General features: G+C 60.6%; 1 protein-coding gene across 1 annotated transcript; it reads right to left on the reverse strand.

Annotated features, from left to right (window-relative positions):
- Positions 1 to 1,671: 1,671 nt before the first annotated feature.
- LOC100358919 (2-acylglycerol O-acyltransferase 3) lies at positions 1,672 to 5,486 on the reverse strand. Its single transcript, XM_051837983.2, is given in 7 exon segments — positions 1,672 to 3,140; positions 3,227 to 3,429; positions 3,961 to 4,135; positions 4,361 to 4,565; positions 4,799 to 4,869; positions 4,951 to 5,058; positions 5,285 to 5,486. Coding segments are annotated over 7 exon segments (1,029 nt in total). The 5' UTR covers positions 5,397 to 5,486; the 3' UTR covers positions 1,672 to 2,985.
- Positions 5,487 to 16,822: the final 11,336 nt, after the last annotated feature.

A 16,822-nucleotide genomic window follows, 5' to 3' on the forward strand; every position in this document is an offset into this window, starting at 1 on the left:
CTCTCAGCCCTCAGCGGTCAGTGGGGGACAGGCCCTGGGGACTGACTGCAACTCGAACCACAGAGCGAGGGTCAGCGCTCCGCGGCTGGGATGTCCTTGGTGGCTCTGCCTGCAGCGCGAGTGGCCTGGTGCCCGCTGGGGCTTTATTCTGGGAGAGCCCAGTGTGTGCTCAGCGCTCCCTGGGCCAGGGGTGCCGTGGGTCCCTGGCGATCCTCCACACTGCCCTCCCCTCCCCACCCTCCCTGTGACCCCTGAACCTTCACCCCTGCCCTCCCGATTGTCTCTGCATCCGGTGCTCCTGGACTTGCTTCTCTCCCCTCCCCTGCCTCCCTGGCTCTGGCTCTGTAGCTGAGAGCCCAAGGCAAGTCTGTGCAATTTCTGGTGACGATAGGTTTATTCCCTGGCCAACTGGAGCAGCAGTTGTCACTGGAGGCGCTTGGCTGTTTGCTTCCTGCAACTCAGGCACAGCTAAAGTGGCTCTGGTATACTCTGCAGCCAGCAAGGGACCATAGAGGGCAGGTTGCCCCTTCCCTAACCCTCTCCTCCTCCTCCTCCCTCCTCTGCCCCGTTTTCTCCCTTTCGCTGAGACCCTTGGTACCCAGACCCTTCTAGACTCCTTGCAAAGCAACTGGGCAGCTTGCGAAACAGATGAGGAAAGTTCCCAGAGGCTTCAGAGAGCCCCCTACTCCCCCCACCAGCTGCCCTCGTCCCCACCCCCGGAGTGGCAAAGTCCCTCAACCAGATAAAAACTCTCAATGCTTCCTGGGTCTCCACCTCTGCTTCCATAAAGCAACCTGTCTCTGCTGAGCTCGGCGCCGTCTCCTTTCTCGGGGTACGAAAGGCCAGAACCCCGGAGCTGTTCCAAACCTAACACAGAGCCTCTCCGGCAGCTTCATGACGCTCCTGGGGTGTCTCCTGCTGTTTTCCCAGGCGTAGGGACATGGAGTGGGGTTGGAAGTGGAGCAGCCGGGCCAGGGACTGGCGCCGCTAAGGGATGCTGCTGTCACAGGCAGAGGCTTCACCCACGGAGCCGCGATGAACCCTGTTCACAAGGATGTCTCAGCCGTCCTTGTATTTCTTGTACTTGGCTCAGTTCTTCCACGTGGTAGGAGTGAGGAGTGAGCGAAAGGCTGACTCGATTTCTGCATTGGGTTGCGCTTTAGTCTGCGTTTGACACTTTAAATATCTGAGAGAAGACAGTTGGGAAGGAAAAGCTTAATGTCAGCCTACAGTGTGGTTCCGGGTTGGGTGGCCAACGTGGCTGATGATGTATGTCAACTGCAACCTGCAAATGAAATCAGGTGTGGTAGCCTTTGCTTGTGAAACCAGGTGGGAGTTTAAAAAACAAGTGTCAGATCTGGACACCTTCAGGGTCTCCGATCGGGGCAGCCCAGCCTGAACAGTCAACAGGGCAAACATCCAAAGGGGCCAGAACAGAGCACGGGCCACATCAAAGTCAACGGTTGGGAAGCGACTCTTGAGTCTCTGACCTACACAGGGACCGGAGCTTGGGGACAAAGGGGAGAGACATTGGGACAATTCTCAGAGCCTGCCAGCAATTGTTCCCTCTCCCCTCCTTTTTTTTAAATACTCATTTATTTATAGAAGATTTTATTTATTTATTTGAGAAGTAGAGTTACAGTGAGAGGGAGAGACAGAGAGAAAGGTCTTTCTTCCATTGGTTCACTTCCCAGATGGCCGAAATGGCTGGAGTTGCGCCGATCCAAAGCCAGGAGCTAGATGCTTCGTTCCGGTCTCCCATGTAGGTACAGGGGCCCAAGGAATTGGGACATCTTCTATTGCTTTCCCAGGCCATAGCAGAGAGCTGCATTGGAAGAGGAGCAGCCGGGACTAGAACCGGTGCCCATATGGGATGCTGGTACCACAGGTGGAGGATTAACCTAAAGTGCCACAGCGCCAGCCCCTCATTTATTTATTTTAAAGGTCAGGGTTACAGAGAGAAAGAGAGAGAGAGATCTTCCATCTCCTGGTTCACTCCACAAATGACCACATCAGCCAGGGCTGGGCCAGCCAAAGCCACCAGCCAGGAATTTTACCAGGGTCTCCCACGTGGGTGCAGAGGCCCAAACCCTTGGACCGTCTCCTGCTGCTTTCCCAGGCCATTAGCAGGAGCTGGTGTGACCAGGATCTGATGTAACTTTAATCCACCACTCTCCATGCAGTGGTGACCACACCTGAGGTCATACAGGAACCATGAACTTGAACTCCAACACGATCTCTTCACAAACGGCCAGAGCCAGGTGTTTGCTTACAGAGACCAAAGCTGATGCAGACTGGGACCTTGGTCTCAGCCCTCGTCTCCCCGAGCACCAGCAGGGATGACGGGGACACCGATGATGAGAAGATGGGTAGGAGCCTCCCCGGGCCCTCACCCTGAGCCCTTCTCTGTCCTAAGCCTTCACGTCTTCATCCGTTGCATCTTCACCTCGGCCTGTGGGGCTGAGCCTCCTGCTGGTGGCACTGGCTCTGGATGCTGCTGAAACACAGCCTGGCCTCGGCTGCTCTCCCAGCTCCAAGGACACTAAAGGCTGGGGAGCCCAGGGGCAGCTCTGTGCTCAGCTCTCTCTGCTCTTGCCCTGGGTCCTCCCATCCCTGCACCTGCTGGGCCCTGACCAGCTCAGCTCTGCCCCAGCTGCCCACTCCCTGCCCCTCCGGGGTCTCCTCCCAACCCTGTCCTGATTCTGCCAGCTCTGAACTAAGCGGCAGCCTTGCTTCACAGGGGGAGCAGGGGCCCGGGAGGGGGAGACGTCTCCCAGGTCCTGGGGCACAGTCAGCTCTCCTGGCAGGAGAATGCAGGGTGCTGAGACCAAACCCAGGCGGCCCCTCTGCAGCAGACAGGACAGGGTGGCTGTGCCTGGCCGCGCTCCCCTCCAGAACCAGCCTTTATTGGAAGGGAGGTCAAGGCAGGAGCTGGGGGTCTCAGTGCATGGGGCTCAGGGGTTCAGCAGGGAGGCTGAACCAAGCCTACAAGAAAGTGAGGTGGGTGGAGGCAGGGACCCCGCAGCTCTCCTTGTGCTCCTCAAACAGCCGCTCCAGGGCGTCCATGTAGAGCCTGTGGTAGTGGTCAACTTGCTCCTGGCTGGGGCTGCTGCACTGGGGCACGGGGATGGGGCCGCCCACTGCAGGGGAGGGAGACACGGGTGAGCCAGAGCTGCCGCTGGCCGTGCCACCCACGGCAGCCTCCTCCCTGTGGATGGGCACTCACCCACGGTGGTGATGGGCACGGGCAGGGGAAGCAGACCACAGGAGTTGGGCGAGAAGAGACCACGGCCCCAGAAGATGCAGGGAGCTATGCTGGTGACCCTCTTGCAGGTGACCTGGCACAGGTACTGCCAGGAGCCTTTGGAGAAATTCATACCTTTGAAGGTGTCGTTCACCCCAAAGGAGTACACAGGCACCAGGGAGGCCCTGGGAGGGGCGAGGAAGAGAGAGGACTCTGCTCAGGGTCCTAGATGGCCACACCGGCACCCTTGGGGCAAAATGTCCCTCCCCTATTTCCTGTGGCCACTTCTAAGTCTTTGAAAGCTCTTATGTCTGCCCGGAAAGTTCTGGAAGGAACCTCAGCTGTCCTGACCAATGGCTGTGTGGTGGGCTTGGCGTACTCATGTTCTCACTCAGTGTTTACAGCTGCAGCCTGGTGCCAAGGGAGGTGACAGCCCTGGGTACAGGTCAAGGTCAAGTCCAAGACTTGGTCTCTGAGACAGGGTCACAAGGAGAACCCAGGGCTCTGGGCCCAACGTCCTTGCTGGTTTCAGTCTGAGGCTGCTCACTGAGGAGGAGAAGTGGGCACAGCCAGGTCTGACAAGGTGGCATCAGGGCCGACAGGTGCATCCTGGTGTGGGGTGTGCTGTCGGCTCCGGAGAGCGCTGTGTCAGCTGTGGGTATTCTGAGGTCTGACCCGGGACCCAGCCCAGCCTTGGCTCCTGCATGCCCACTCACCCGTGCCTCAGTGCCAGGCGCACGAAGCCTTTGTGTCTTTTGAGTTCGAGGCAGTTCCGCCCTGGGGCCGAGTACAGTGACTCCTGGGCACCCCCGATGACAATGACCACCGCCTGGCCCCGCTGGGGCTGAGACAGCACAAAGTCCAGGCTGTGCCGGCTCACGGGACGCAGTCCTGTGTCATGTGCAGTGGGGAGCCATCAACAGTCCCTCAGTGACTCTCCCGAGTCCCTCACCCCACCCGTTAGCAGGGGAAGGGGGAGCCCCACTCCTGGTTTTCCAAGCCCCCATCCCACCCTGTGCTAAAGGAGAGCATTGCCAGTGCTCAGGACAGGTGTGGAGTCCTGGTGCAGAATGCCCTGGCCAGGGGCTGTCTCCTGCCCTTTAGCCTGTGGCTCACCACCAGCCATGACGTAGTCTCGGAAGACTGGAAGGTAGAAGAGGCCGGCCAGTGTGGCTAGCCAGGGCTGCAGCCCTGGGAAGCGCTGGGAGAAGTCATTGCAGTCGGTGGTGAAGTTACAGAAGGCTCCGGTGCACATGACCCTGTGGGGGTAGGCCCCCAGCACGTAGTTCTGGCTGGGGGGCAGCTCTGCTGTCTTCACCAGCTGCAGGAGAGGAGGGAGGCAGAGAGGGGAGACAGCAGCTGCAGGTGCTGCCTCTGCCCCTGCTGACCTCAGAGATCAAGGCTCTGGGATGGGATTAGGTGCACCTGTTCACCTCTGCTCCTCTGTGAGCCTAGGCAGCAGGTCTCAGGCTGCAGGACAGGGAAGGGGAGCAGGTGCAGGGGAGTGGGGTAGGGAAGGGGGAGGAGGCGTCCCTGTGGAGGGTGACCCTTCACCTTGATAGGAAAGTAATCCATTTGGTGTTTCCAGATGGCCCAGGTCACTGGCCACACAAATCACCTTCCCCCTGTGGGCAGAGATGGGGGTGGTAGAGTCCCCGAGGTACCTTCCCCATCTCTCCCCACCTGGAGCCCAGCCCAGAGCTCACCTTGGCTGGGTGTGTGCCTATCCAGGTAGATCCACATCATGTAGAGAACAGACAGAGGCCAGAGCCGTGTGAAGAGGAGGAGGAAGAGAACCACGAAGAAGAAAGGACCTGGGGAATGGTGAGGAAACACATGAATTCCTTTGGAGCCCAGTTCTTCAGCCCAGCTCCCCCCTCTTCCACCTGCAGGAACACCTGTCGGGGGCATCTGCTGTGGTTCTGTCCCCATTATTTTGCCCAGGTGTCCAGGCCAGGGCACAGCCATCCTCCAGCCATATCCTTTACCCCTGGCCTACCCTAGGCATCCTCCCATCCCCTCCCCTCCCCTCCCTCTCACCCATAAAGATGAAAGTCAGCACCATATGGTAGGTGGCTCCCAGCGCTTCCAGCCACTGCTTCTGCAGGGTCTTCTCAGGGTGGAGGGGCACAGGAGCTGTGGAGCTGATCATCCCGGTGCCACCCTCTGCCTGCAGGGCTCCAGGTAGGGTCACAGGTGTCCCCTCTCCCAGGGTCCAGTATGTGGCTGGAGAAGTGATTCGACCTGGACTCCCGGAAGTGTGGATTGCTCTGAGAGATTTGAATGTTTTGGTCAGTGTTCTGGGCTGCCCCCTGGGAGGAGCAGCGTAGGGTGGGGTTACAAGGGGAGGGGCCACACCTGGATGCCTGAGGAAGTCATGCAGGAAGTGGACAAGCAGCTGGGCATCATTCCCATTGGGTCCCAGCTCCAGGAGTCCAACTGAGACTGGCCAAGACAGGACCTTGTGCTGATCCCTCTGTGGGTGTCTGGAAAAGCCAAACTCCACGGGAACCACGCCAGGCCTTACAGCATGAAGACAATACCCCAACCTCACAGTCTCTGCCCACCTGCAGTCGCCCAGGGCATCTGTTGGGGCAGGGGGTGGGGGCACCCGAGGTGAGGAGGGGGTGCCCATCTATGGAGCACTCCAGGCTGGGGCAGTTGCCCATGGTCCAGCCCAGGGGGTTGAGGCCATGCTCCCATCTCAAATGAAGGACGTCAGGGCCCCTAGGGACCTTCCAGGCTGCCCTGGGACAGGTTTAGAGTCCCAGATCTCCCAGGGAGCAGAGGGGCAAGGCCAAGGCTCCCTGAAGGTGCGATTGGGCACATGGAGGGGCAGCAGGAGCCCCAGGAGGCTGTGGAACAGCGGCTACAGTGCCTCCTGCGCCTGCGCACCCCCAAGGCTGGCGGGTCCCGGCACTGCTGGAAGGGCCTTGGGCCAGGCTCTGGGATGCCCTGTTCCCCCTGCATCCCCAGGAGACCTGAGCCACTGTTCCTGGGTGCTGGGAAACACAAACTGGGTTCCCTGGTGACCCCAGGAATACTTACTCCACTGCCCCTAGTGAGGAAACAGAGAGCCACCTGCAGACCGGAAGTCACCTGACCACCTCAGGACCTCAGCCCACAGCTCCCCCTCCTTGCTCTCAGGGCAGGGGTGGGGGCTCTTTCTAAAGGGAGCCTGCATCTGGGGTCAGGTGGTTGGTGGTGGGGGTTGGAGGTGACGTGGGGGCGGGGAGCTCCCAGGGCCACAGGGAGGAGGGGAGGACTCCCACCCACCCCATCTTTGCTCCCCTGGCACTTGTTCCAGCCCATCCCCTATGGGGCGCACAGACAAAGGCTCCAGGTTTCTTAAGCCCTGGGCAGGTGAGATGGGGCTCCAGGCCAAGGCAAGATGGGGGCTGGCCCCTCCCCACCCAGCACGACACCCTCTACCTGGCTCCTTGGGACACAGGTGCGCTCAGGTGAGCAGGCAGAGGCTCCTCCTGACCCCAGCTCCAGCCAGAGGGGCAGCCTCCCCAGCCCACCCTGGGGTTTTTCCTTTCATCTCAGAAACGGGGTGATGGCTCTGGGGAGGGGGAGCTGGGGGCCACTGCACGGCATCCTGGGAGCCTGCAACTCCCCACATCTGAAATACTGGTGGCCTGGAGCCCAGGGCTTGGAGTCTGGGGGCTGGGGAGGGAGGGAGGGGAGCAGAGAACAAGGAGGCAGAGACACAGAGGCTGCTGCACAAAGCCCCACAGAGGAGAGAAGGAGCTGACCTGGGCGAAAGGGGACAAAGGTGCCCAGGAGTTGAGGGAGGGAGGGGGAGGGGGCGCCCCGGGGACTCAGATAGGAAGCAGTAGACACCAAACAAGATTCTTGCAGGCAGCTGCCCTCCTGGGACTGTACACAGAAAGTGGGTGCCACATCCCCTTCTCCTGGGGGAGGCGAGAGGGAGTGCAGAGAAGAGGCTGGAGGAGAACTGGAAGCAGACAGGGGAGCTGCATGCGGCGGCTCCATCATAAGGCATCCGTGTGCTGGGCAGGTGGCTGAGCAGGATGGGGTGTGGTCACGGAGGGGGCCAGCGAGGGTGTCCCCTCTGCCCTGTCTCAGCTCCTCTGGGGGCGGAGCGATTTCAAAGGAGACTGGCAGATGTCTGCTGGACATGGCCCCTGGGGACAGGTGGAAGTGAAACGGGGAAGGAGGGGTGGGATTCGAGGAAGCCTCTACACCCGCAGGTGGTCTCTGGATGCAGAGGGCTGGTGTGGGGAGCACAGAGCTTTTACCCCCAGGGAGAGCGGATCAAGACCCCCGCCCTGCTCCCCTAAGCCTGGTGTTCACCCTACGGGGCGGGACGCTGATGGGCAGAGACAAGGACTGGAGCCTGAGGGGACAAGGATGTGCCTTGTCCTGGTGTCGCAGTCCTGATGCGCTTGCTTCAGCTTCGGCGGGAAAAGGGGGAGAGTTCGGGTGCCTAGAGCCTCAGGGTTTGGGGGACTCTTGGGCGCAAATCGGGCTGCGGCTCCAAGGGGCCAGGAAACCTGGGACAGACCCACAACAGCCTGAAGTTGGGTGAGGGGAGGCGTGGGCAGGGGGTTGCCTGGGCCGCATGGCTGGGGAATCCCGCTGGGGGCGAGAGGGTCCAGGAGCTTCGGGCTTAATCATCGCCCACAACTGGCGATTCTGTTCTCTCTCCGGGAGTCCCCAGCCTTGGAAACTGTGAAGGACTGGCCTGAGACCTGACTGGGTACAGGACCATACCTGGCCTAACCAGCTGATGGCCAAGGCTCTCAACACCTGAGGGGCTGCTGCCCCACCCACAACTGAGAATCCGCACCTGCAGTCCCACCTGGTCAGAGCAGCTCAGGGACAGACACAGCCCCTTGCTGGCTGTCAAGTCCTGTGGACGTGACCGAGTTGTAAAGACTGCTGAGGTCAGCCCAGGACCCTCCCGTGGGCCCCCCAGCACTGACACCCCTCCCCCAAGGTATGTGGCTCTCCCACCGGATTCCCTGTTGCAAGCTCCCAGGGGCCAGCCCCATAACCTGGTGAGCTGACCCTACTGGGCGTGGTCATGTGCTGGGGGTGGGAGATGGTGTCCTGTGTGTCCTACACGCAGCATGGGTCGCAGGGAAGAAAAGCAGGGGAAGGAATCTGAGACCTGCCTACAAGGACCAGGTAAGTCACTCAGCCCAAGGCTTGTTCCCTGCTTGGGCCAAGTGTGCTCTACTGCCGGCAGGTGGTGCCATTGATCTGAGTTGTTCTCTGCACTGCCCTTCCCCGCCCCTTCCTCCTTCCTCCGCACCCCGCCTCCCTGTGGGCCCCAGGGGCCCTGAACCTTCACCCCGCCCTCTGAGGGTCTCTGCATCCCGGGGCGCTCAGGGCACCTGGCCTTGCTCCTGCACGCTTTGATCTGAGCTTCTCCCTTTCCCTCCCTCCCCTCCTTCTGGCTTGCCGCCAAGACCCAGGCCAGTCCTCTTGGAGCCCCTTTCTCTCTCCTCATCAGCGACCTGTCCACCTGGGCAGTTCCCCACCTAGGGGGCCGGTCTCGACTTTGCAGGTGGCCTCCAGCTCTCAAGGGGACACCTGCCCTGGGGTGAGAGCTGCAAGGGGAGGAAGATGCGAGTGCTGGGCAGGGAGGGGATCCTGCACCTGCACCACCTTCCCAGCCCGCGCCCTAGCAGCTAAGGAGGAGACCAAAGACCACAGGGTTAGGTGACTGGCCCGCAGCCAGTGAGAGCTGAGAGCCTCCCCCGAGCCCCGCGGGAAAGGGAGCTGCAGAGCCTGGCAGAAGAGCGATGTCCCGGCTGCCACCCCCTGCCTGCTGAGTCACGGAGCCACAGGTTCCTTATCTGTAGATGGCCTGCACCTGTCGTCCAGTACCGATGAATAAGGCGCTGTGTGCAGAGCTTGGCCCTGACCAGGTTGTTGTAACCATCTGGGGAGTGAATCAGTGGATGAAAGATTTCTCACTGTGTGCGTCACTCTTCTGCTTAGCTAAGTAAGTAAGTAAGTAAGTAAGTAAATCTTCATAAAAAATACATACAGCCACAATATCATTATCCCATCTAAAAAAATAGGTCAGTCCTTGATAGTATCAAAGTGCAAGTGTTACATTATGAAAAGCATCCAATTGTTCCAACGCCATAGGAAGGGCATTTGATTTTATTTTTTTAAGATGTATTTATTTATTTGAAAGGCACAGTTACAGAGAGGCAGAGGCAGAGAGAGTGAAGTCTTCCATCCGCTGGTTCACTCCCAAATGCCAGCAGCAGCCCCAGCTGGGGCTATTCAAAGCCAGGAGCCAGGAGCTTCTTCTGGGTCTCCCATGCAGGTGCAGGGGCCCAAGCACTTGGGCCATCTTCTGCAGCTTTCCCAGGCCACAGCAGCATCAGAAGTGGAGCAGCCAGGATTCGAAGTGACGCCCATATGGGATGCTGGCACTAGCATGCAGTGGCCTCACCTGCCAGGCCACAGCGCCGGCCCCAGGAAGAGCATCTTAAAAAGTTGTTTATTTCAGGGGCAGAGACTTGATGAGCGAGAGAAAGGGAGAAAGGTTGAGGGAGTGCTCCCATCCATTTCCCAAATGTCTGAAAGAGCCAGTGCTGAACCAGGGCTTAAGTGGCAAGATCAAACTCTGTCCAGGTCTCCCAGCTGAGTGGCAGGATGGCCCCATCACTGCTGCCTGCCAGCGTCAGCATTAGTATAGCCCAAGTACTCTGACGTGGAATGGGGGGGTGCTATAGGTGCTGTTTTCAATAAATGATCTCTCTGCACAGGGACCCAGATGAGTTTAAACTCTATGCTGGAGGTGGGGGCAGCAGCCAGGCCCCAGGTCAGTGCCCACTGGTCCTGCCTCCTGGGTTCACATCCTGGCCCCACCCACTCTGTGTTAGCGCTGGTCTGTGTGCCCAGCAGCACGTGCTGGGTGTGAGGGCGGGCCGCTCCTAAATGATCAATGGTGGCTGTGTGCGAGCTCCCCTCTCCATGTCCACCTCTGTCTGTCTGTGTGTCTGTCCCCCCCTGGTTCCATGGAAGACTTGTGCTTGCATCCAGCCCATAGAGACCCTTCCTGACAAGGACCTCAGAGTCTCTGGAATTGGAGGAAGAGGAGTGAGGCAAAGGTGGGTGTGGCATGTCCAGTGCGCTATGGGGTGGCAGCAGGCAGTGCCCAGGGCAGGGCATGTGGGGTACATGAATGCCAGGCTCAGGCTGCACACAGGGTGCCTCTGTGAGGCCAGGGACAGAAGCCGGGCAGGCAACACCCAGAGGGGCTGGAGTGGTGGAGGGGAGACCAACATGAGGACCAGAGAGGAGCCATTATCTGTGGGGGACCTGGGACCCCAAGGCTTGTAGGGGTCGGCACAGGTGGTAGGTGGAAGGGGACAGCACCAGCCCTGGGCTCAGACCCACGCCCCGGGAGATTCTCACTGTCCAAGCCCGGAGCACCCTAGACAGCTGCACAGACGCCCACACCCGTGCCCCCTCTTGCCCCTGTGGCTGCGGCCTGCTGGCCCCATCCCCCTACTGGCTCTGCAGGCTCCCTCTCCTCCCTGCCCTCTCTCCTCTTTGTCCAGCAAGTCTTCTAGAAGCCTGCTCAGGGCTGGGGGGAGGGGGAAGGGGAGAAAGGCCTGGTGGAGAGTGGGGAGGCAGTGGTGGCAGCTCTGTGCCTGAGCTCAAAGACACCTGTCCCCGGCCCTGCGCCGTGAGCCCTCTGCATTTCTGGCGTTCTTCCGAGCGACCCTCAGGTGTCCGTCCATGGAAACGTGGGCTATGTGCTTAGACTCTGTGCACTCATCTGGGTTGTGGTTTCAAAAGAGCTGAAGAGGAAACTGGACTCTGAAGTGGGTGGGCCCCTGTCACCAGGGGGAAACTGAGGCTTGGGGTGATCAAGGTCACAGTCAGTAGGTGGAGGGGCTGGGGCTCACGGACAGGTGTCCTCCCCCTGTGACAGCTCCTGGGCTGCTGTCCTGGCCCTCAGTGTGTAACCCAGCTCCTGCGCCACGCCTCCCCTTGGGACCTGTGTCCTTGAGTCGCTGTTTGCTTCTTGTGAGCTGTCCCAGTGCCAGGTCCGTGTGAGGCACACAGCTGGGTGAAAAGTCAGGCCCGGGGGGCAGGCACCAGGGGAGGGGTTGCCTTGCTCTGACGCTCGGGCACAAGCCTTTGTGGCAGGGTCCTTTGTTTTCTCTTTATTTTTCTCCTCCTGCAGCCGCCCCCCGGCCCCCTCGCAGGTCAGGGGCCCATGGCTCCCAGGGTGCCGCCGGCTCACACTGCGCCCCACCTGCCCGCTGTGTTGGTTTCTGATGGACAGACCGACAGATAGAGGCTGGAGAGTCTGCTGCTCTGTCCTCAGATGCTGCACCGTGAGGAGCTGGCCAGCCTCCGTCCAGGAGCCAGCACCCAACCTGGGTCTCCCCTGCGCGGGCACCAAGGACCTGAGCCACCATCGGCCGCCTCCCCGCATGGGAGTGAGCAGGAAGTAGAGCTGGGCCTGGAACCCCTGAACTCTGCCCTGGGGGGAGGCGTCCCCCACCGAATCCTGGCACTGTGCATCACGCCCACCCCAGGGTGCCGTCTCTGTTCCTCCTGGGGCCCCTCCGGCGGTGCTGGGCTCCGAGGCCCCGCCCCCATGGCTAAGCCCAGCCTGAGGGCCACGCGGATGCTGACTGGGGTGGGGGGTTCCTCTCCGAGTGGGGCCTGGACAGCAGCAGCTGCAGGAAAGCGGGGAGGGGGGACACGCGTCCCTGCTCCCCTCTGCTAGCGGCCTTTGTGAGACTCTGTGGGGCTGGAGTCTGTGACAGTGCGGGGAGGGGTCGGGGAGAGGCCACAGTGGCCAGGGGGAGCAGGAACAGGGGGCTCCTCTCTGCGGGAAGCCACACTGTGGTGGTCTGGGTGCTGTTCCAGCGCCCTCTGCCTGCACAGGGCTGCCAGCACCCTCAGCAGGAACCCAGCTCCTCCTGCTTGTGCAGGCAGACCCTGGCCCTGCCCCCCGCCAGCCCCACACAGGGCCTGATTTCAACCCCCCTGACTCCCCCTTAAAGGGCCTGACCCCGACCCCTCACCTCCAGCACAGGGCCCGACCCCGATGCACCTGACCCCCCCCCCCAACCCCCACACAGAGCCTGACCCCGACCCCTCGACTCCTATCCCTGCACAGGGCCTGACCCCAACCCCCCTGAACCTCTCCAACAGGGCCTGACCCCGACCCCCACCACCCCTGCACCCCAGCACAGGGCCTGACCCTGCCCCCCAGGGCCTTTCGCTTCCTGCTGCCCCCTCTCCCCGTCCCCTGTTCCTACGAGGAGGCTGACGAAACTCCAGGATGAACACCTCTGTCCATTCTCCTCCCTGGCTCCTTTCCTGCTGGCCTCCCAAGGCCCAGGAGCTCCCACATGGGCCTGGCTTGGGCTCAAGGTCAGCTCCTGTCCTCAGCGGGGTCGTCCTGGCTTCTCTCCCAGCTGGGCTTCTTGGCTTCTGTGGTCCTCTCTTGCCTCCCGCTGAGCCCTCCCCCCCCCCCAGGGCTCCTTGGGACGACTCTGAGTGGCTGAGAGCCCCCTCCAAAGGGTGAAGGGCGAGGCCACCTGGGCTGGGTCAGACCCACGCTGCACACTCAGAGAGCTGGGGCAGCCCCGGTGTCTGGGGAAAGTGTCTGGCGGGCAGTGCAGTGGCCGGTGTGAGGCTGGCCTCACTCCCGCCCCAGCAAAGGAGGAAGCACCGAGGCTTTGTCAAGGCCTGGACAGCAAGCACACCCAGGCCAAGGGTGCTCAGATCCCAGCTGTTGAGTTTCTGACCCCTCAGCTGAGCAGGATAAGGAGGCTGCCCCAGAGTGAGCCTGCCGGGTGCAGGGCAGAACCCCGGGGCAGCGGCCGGCGTGTGGCCCAGAGCTGAAGATGGCCTCTCCCAGCCCGAGTGCCTGGGTGGACATGGTCCCATGGCCCCAGAAGATGCAAGGAGGAAAACCAACGATCTTCTTGAAGGTGACCTTGACCTGGCACAGGTACTGCCAGGAGCCTTTGGAGAAAGCCTTGCATCTGAAGGTGTCGTTCTCCCCAAAGGAGTACACAGGCACCAGGGAGGCCCTGGAGGGGCGAGGAAGAGAGAGGACGCTGCTCAGGGTCCTACACGCCCACCACCCGCACCCTGGGGGCAAAAAGTCCTTCCTCCTGGTTCCTGCGGCACTCGAAGGGGCTTTGGAAGCTCTTATGTCTGCCCGGAAAGTTCTGGAAGGAAGCCTCAGCTGTCTTGACAAATGGCTGTGTAGTGAGTGGGCTTGGCGTACTCCTGTTCTCACTCAGTGTTTACAGTTACAGCCTGGTGGCAAGGCAGGCATGAGCCCTGGCCAGGGACTGTCTCCTGCCCTTCAGCCTTGGGCTTATCCCAGACCAGAGTTCCTGTGCTCCAGCTCCACCCCAGCTTTCAGCTGGTGCCTCCCTGGGTGGCTACATGGCCGATCCAGATGGAGTCTGGGCTCCTGGATTCAGCCTGGCCCAGCCCTAGCAGTTGGAAGCATTAGGGGGGTGGAGCAGCCAAAGGAAGGACACTAAAACTTGTGTGTGTGTGTCTGTGTGTGTCGTGTGTGTGTCTGTGTGTGTCTGTGTCTGTATGTGTGTCTCTGTGTGTGTATCTGTGCGTGTCTGTGTGTTGTGTGTGTCTGTGTGTGTCGTGTGTGTCTGTGTGTGTTGTGTGTCTGTGTATGTGTGTGTGTGTATCTGTGCATGTCTGTGTGTCATGTGTATCTGTGTGTGTCTGTGTGTCTGTGTGTGTGTCGTGTGTGTGTGTGTTTCCCTCTGCCTTAGAAAAAAAATGGGGACTGTGTGAGATCAGTGCAGGACGCCCCACTGCCCGTGATCCTGCCTGGGGCCTGGCTTCTGACCTAGATGTGTGTGTGTGCCTGATGATGTTCCTGGGCTGTGACAATGGACAGGAGATAACAGTGGGACACAGGTCCCAAGGGGAGGCGTGGTGCAGGAGCTGGGTTACACACTGAGGGCCAGGACAGCAGCCCAGGAGCTGTCACAGGGGGAGGACACCTGTCCATGAGCCCCAGCCCCTCCACCTACTGACCATGACCTTGACCACTCCCAGCCTCAGTTTCCCCCTGATGACAGGGGCCTGCCACTTCAGAGTCTGGTTTCCTTCGCAGGTCCTCACAGCCCAGATGAGTGCACAGAGTCCAAGCACACAGCCCACGCTCCCGCCAATAGAAGTCTCTGCCCCTGAAATAAATAACTTTTTAAGATGCCCTTCCTGGGGCCGGCACCTGCTAGTGCCAGCATCCCATATAGGCGTCACTTCGAATCCTGGCTGCTCCACTTCTGATGCTGCTGTGGCCTGGGAAAGCAGTAGAAGATGGCCCAAGTGCTTGGGCCCCTGCACCTGCATGGGAGACCCAGAAGAAGCTCCTGGCTCCTGGCTTTGAATAGCCCCAGCTGGGGCTGTTGCTGGCATTTGGGAGTGAACCAGCGGATGGAAGACTTCACTCTCTCTGCCTCTGCCTCTCTGTAACTGTGCCTTTCAAATAAATAAATACATCTTAAAAAAATAAAATCAAATGCCCTTCCTGTGGCATTGGAACAATTGGATGCTTTTCATAATGTAACACTTGCACTTTGATACTATCAAGGACTGACCTATTTTTTTAGATGGGATAATGATATTGTGGCTGTATGTATTTTTTATGAAGATTTACTTACTTACTTACTTAGCTAAGCAGAAGAGTGACGCACACAGTGAGAAATCTTTCATCCACTGATTCACTCCCCAGATGGTTACAACAACCTGGTCAGGGCCAAGCTCTGCACACAGCGCCTTATTCATCGGTACTGGACGACAGGTGCAGGCCATCTACAGATAAGGAACCTGTGGCTCCGTGACTCAGCAGGCAGGGGGTGGCAGCCGGGACATCATTCTTCTGCCAGGCTCTGCAGCTCCCTTTCCTGCGGGGCTCGGGGGAGGCTCTCGGCTCTCACTGGCTGCGGGCCAGTCACCTAACCCTGTGGTCTTTGGTCTCCTCCTTAGCTGCTAGGGCGCGGGCTGGGAAGGTGGTGCAGGTGCAGGATCCCCTCCCTGCCCAGCACTCGCATCTTCCTCCCCTTGCAGCTCTCACCCCAGGGCAGGTGTCCCCTTGAGAGCTGGAGGCCACCTGCAAAGTCGAGACCGGCCCCCTAGGTGGGGAACTGCCCAGGTGGACAGGTCGCTGATGAGGAGAGAGAAAGGGGCTCCAAAAGGACTGGCCTGGGTCTTGGTGGCAGAGCCAGAAGGAGGGGAGGGAGGGAGAGGGAGAAGCTCAGATCAAAGCGTGCAGGAGCAAGGCCAGGTGCCCTGAGCGCCCCGGGATGCAGAGACCCTCAGAGGGCGGGGTGAAGGTTCAGGGCCCCTGGGGCACACAGCGGGGCGGGGTGCGGAGGAAGGAGGAAGGGGCGGGGAAGGGCAGTGCAGAGAACAACTCAGATCAATGGCACCACCTGCCGGCAGTAGAGCACACTTGGCCCAAGCAGGGAATAAGCCTTGGGCTGAGTGACTTACCTGGTCCTTGTAGGCAGGTCTCAGATTCCTTCTCCTGCTTTTCTTCCCTGCGACCCATGCTGCGTGTAGGACACAAGGACACCATCTCCCACCCCCAGCACATGACCACGCCCAGTGGAGTCAGCTCACCAGGTTATGGGGCTGGCCCCTGGGAGCTTGCAACAGGGAATCCGGTGGGAGAGCCACATATCTTGGGGGAGGGGCGTGAGACCTGGGAGCCCCGCAGGAGGGTCCTGGGCTGACCTCGGTGGTCTTCACCACTCGGTCACGTCCACAGCGCTTGATAGCTAGCAAGGGGCTGTGTCGGTCCCTGAGCTGCTCTGACCAGGTGGGACTGCAGGTGCGGGTTCTCAGCTGTGGGTGGGGCAGCAGCCCCTCAGGTGTTGAGAGCCTGGGCCAGCCCATCATTAGAGCAGCAGTAGGGCCGCACCCACTGGGGCCCCAAGCCCCCCTTTTCCCACTTCAGCCAGCGGAACTCAGATGGAGACAGATGTCCCCGGCAGGAGGCGGGGAGCAAGGATGGAGCCCTGACTCCTCCTCTGCCAAGCCCGGGACACTGCCCACCCCCAGTACCAGGGAGGCCCCTACCCTCGAAAGTCCTGCCCCCTCCAGGTGCCCCAGATGAGCACCCCTCCGCGGGGTTCCCTCCACCGCTCCAGGGTCTCCGGCCCTGCGTGCAGCCACGGGCCCCACGCCCAGGTGTTGTGTGCACTGCATGATGAGCCGCCAAAGCCCAAGCTTAGTCCCCACACAGCTGGGTCTTATGCTCGGCGTTGGCATCCCAAGTCCCAGTCGGGACCCAGGACAAGACGCGTGTCATCCTCCCGGCATTCGCGGGGCTCCCAGATGACCACAGCCGTGGGCACTGTTCGTGGTCGCGCTTCTTTGGTGCAGGGCTGGAGATCTGGGTACCGCCCCCTAAGGAGAAGATCCCGGTGTGCTCCCTCAGTCTGGCTGCCCGTGCCTGGGGACCCAGCGCCCAAGTAGATGCTTTGTCTTCAGGCGCCGCGTGGCTACCCTGGCTTCTGGCCCCTCCTTCGCCCTCTCGCTCCCACCTGTCCCCAGGGCCCGGTG

The sequence above is a fragment of the Oryctolagus cuniculus genome, chromosome 19 (genome assembly GCF_964237555.1).
Source record: "Oryctolagus cuniculus chromosome 19, mOryCun1.1, whole genome shotgun sequence".
Taxonomy (NCBI): domain Eukaryota; kingdom Metazoa; phylum Chordata; class Mammalia; order Lagomorpha; family Leporidae; genus Oryctolagus; species Oryctolagus cuniculus.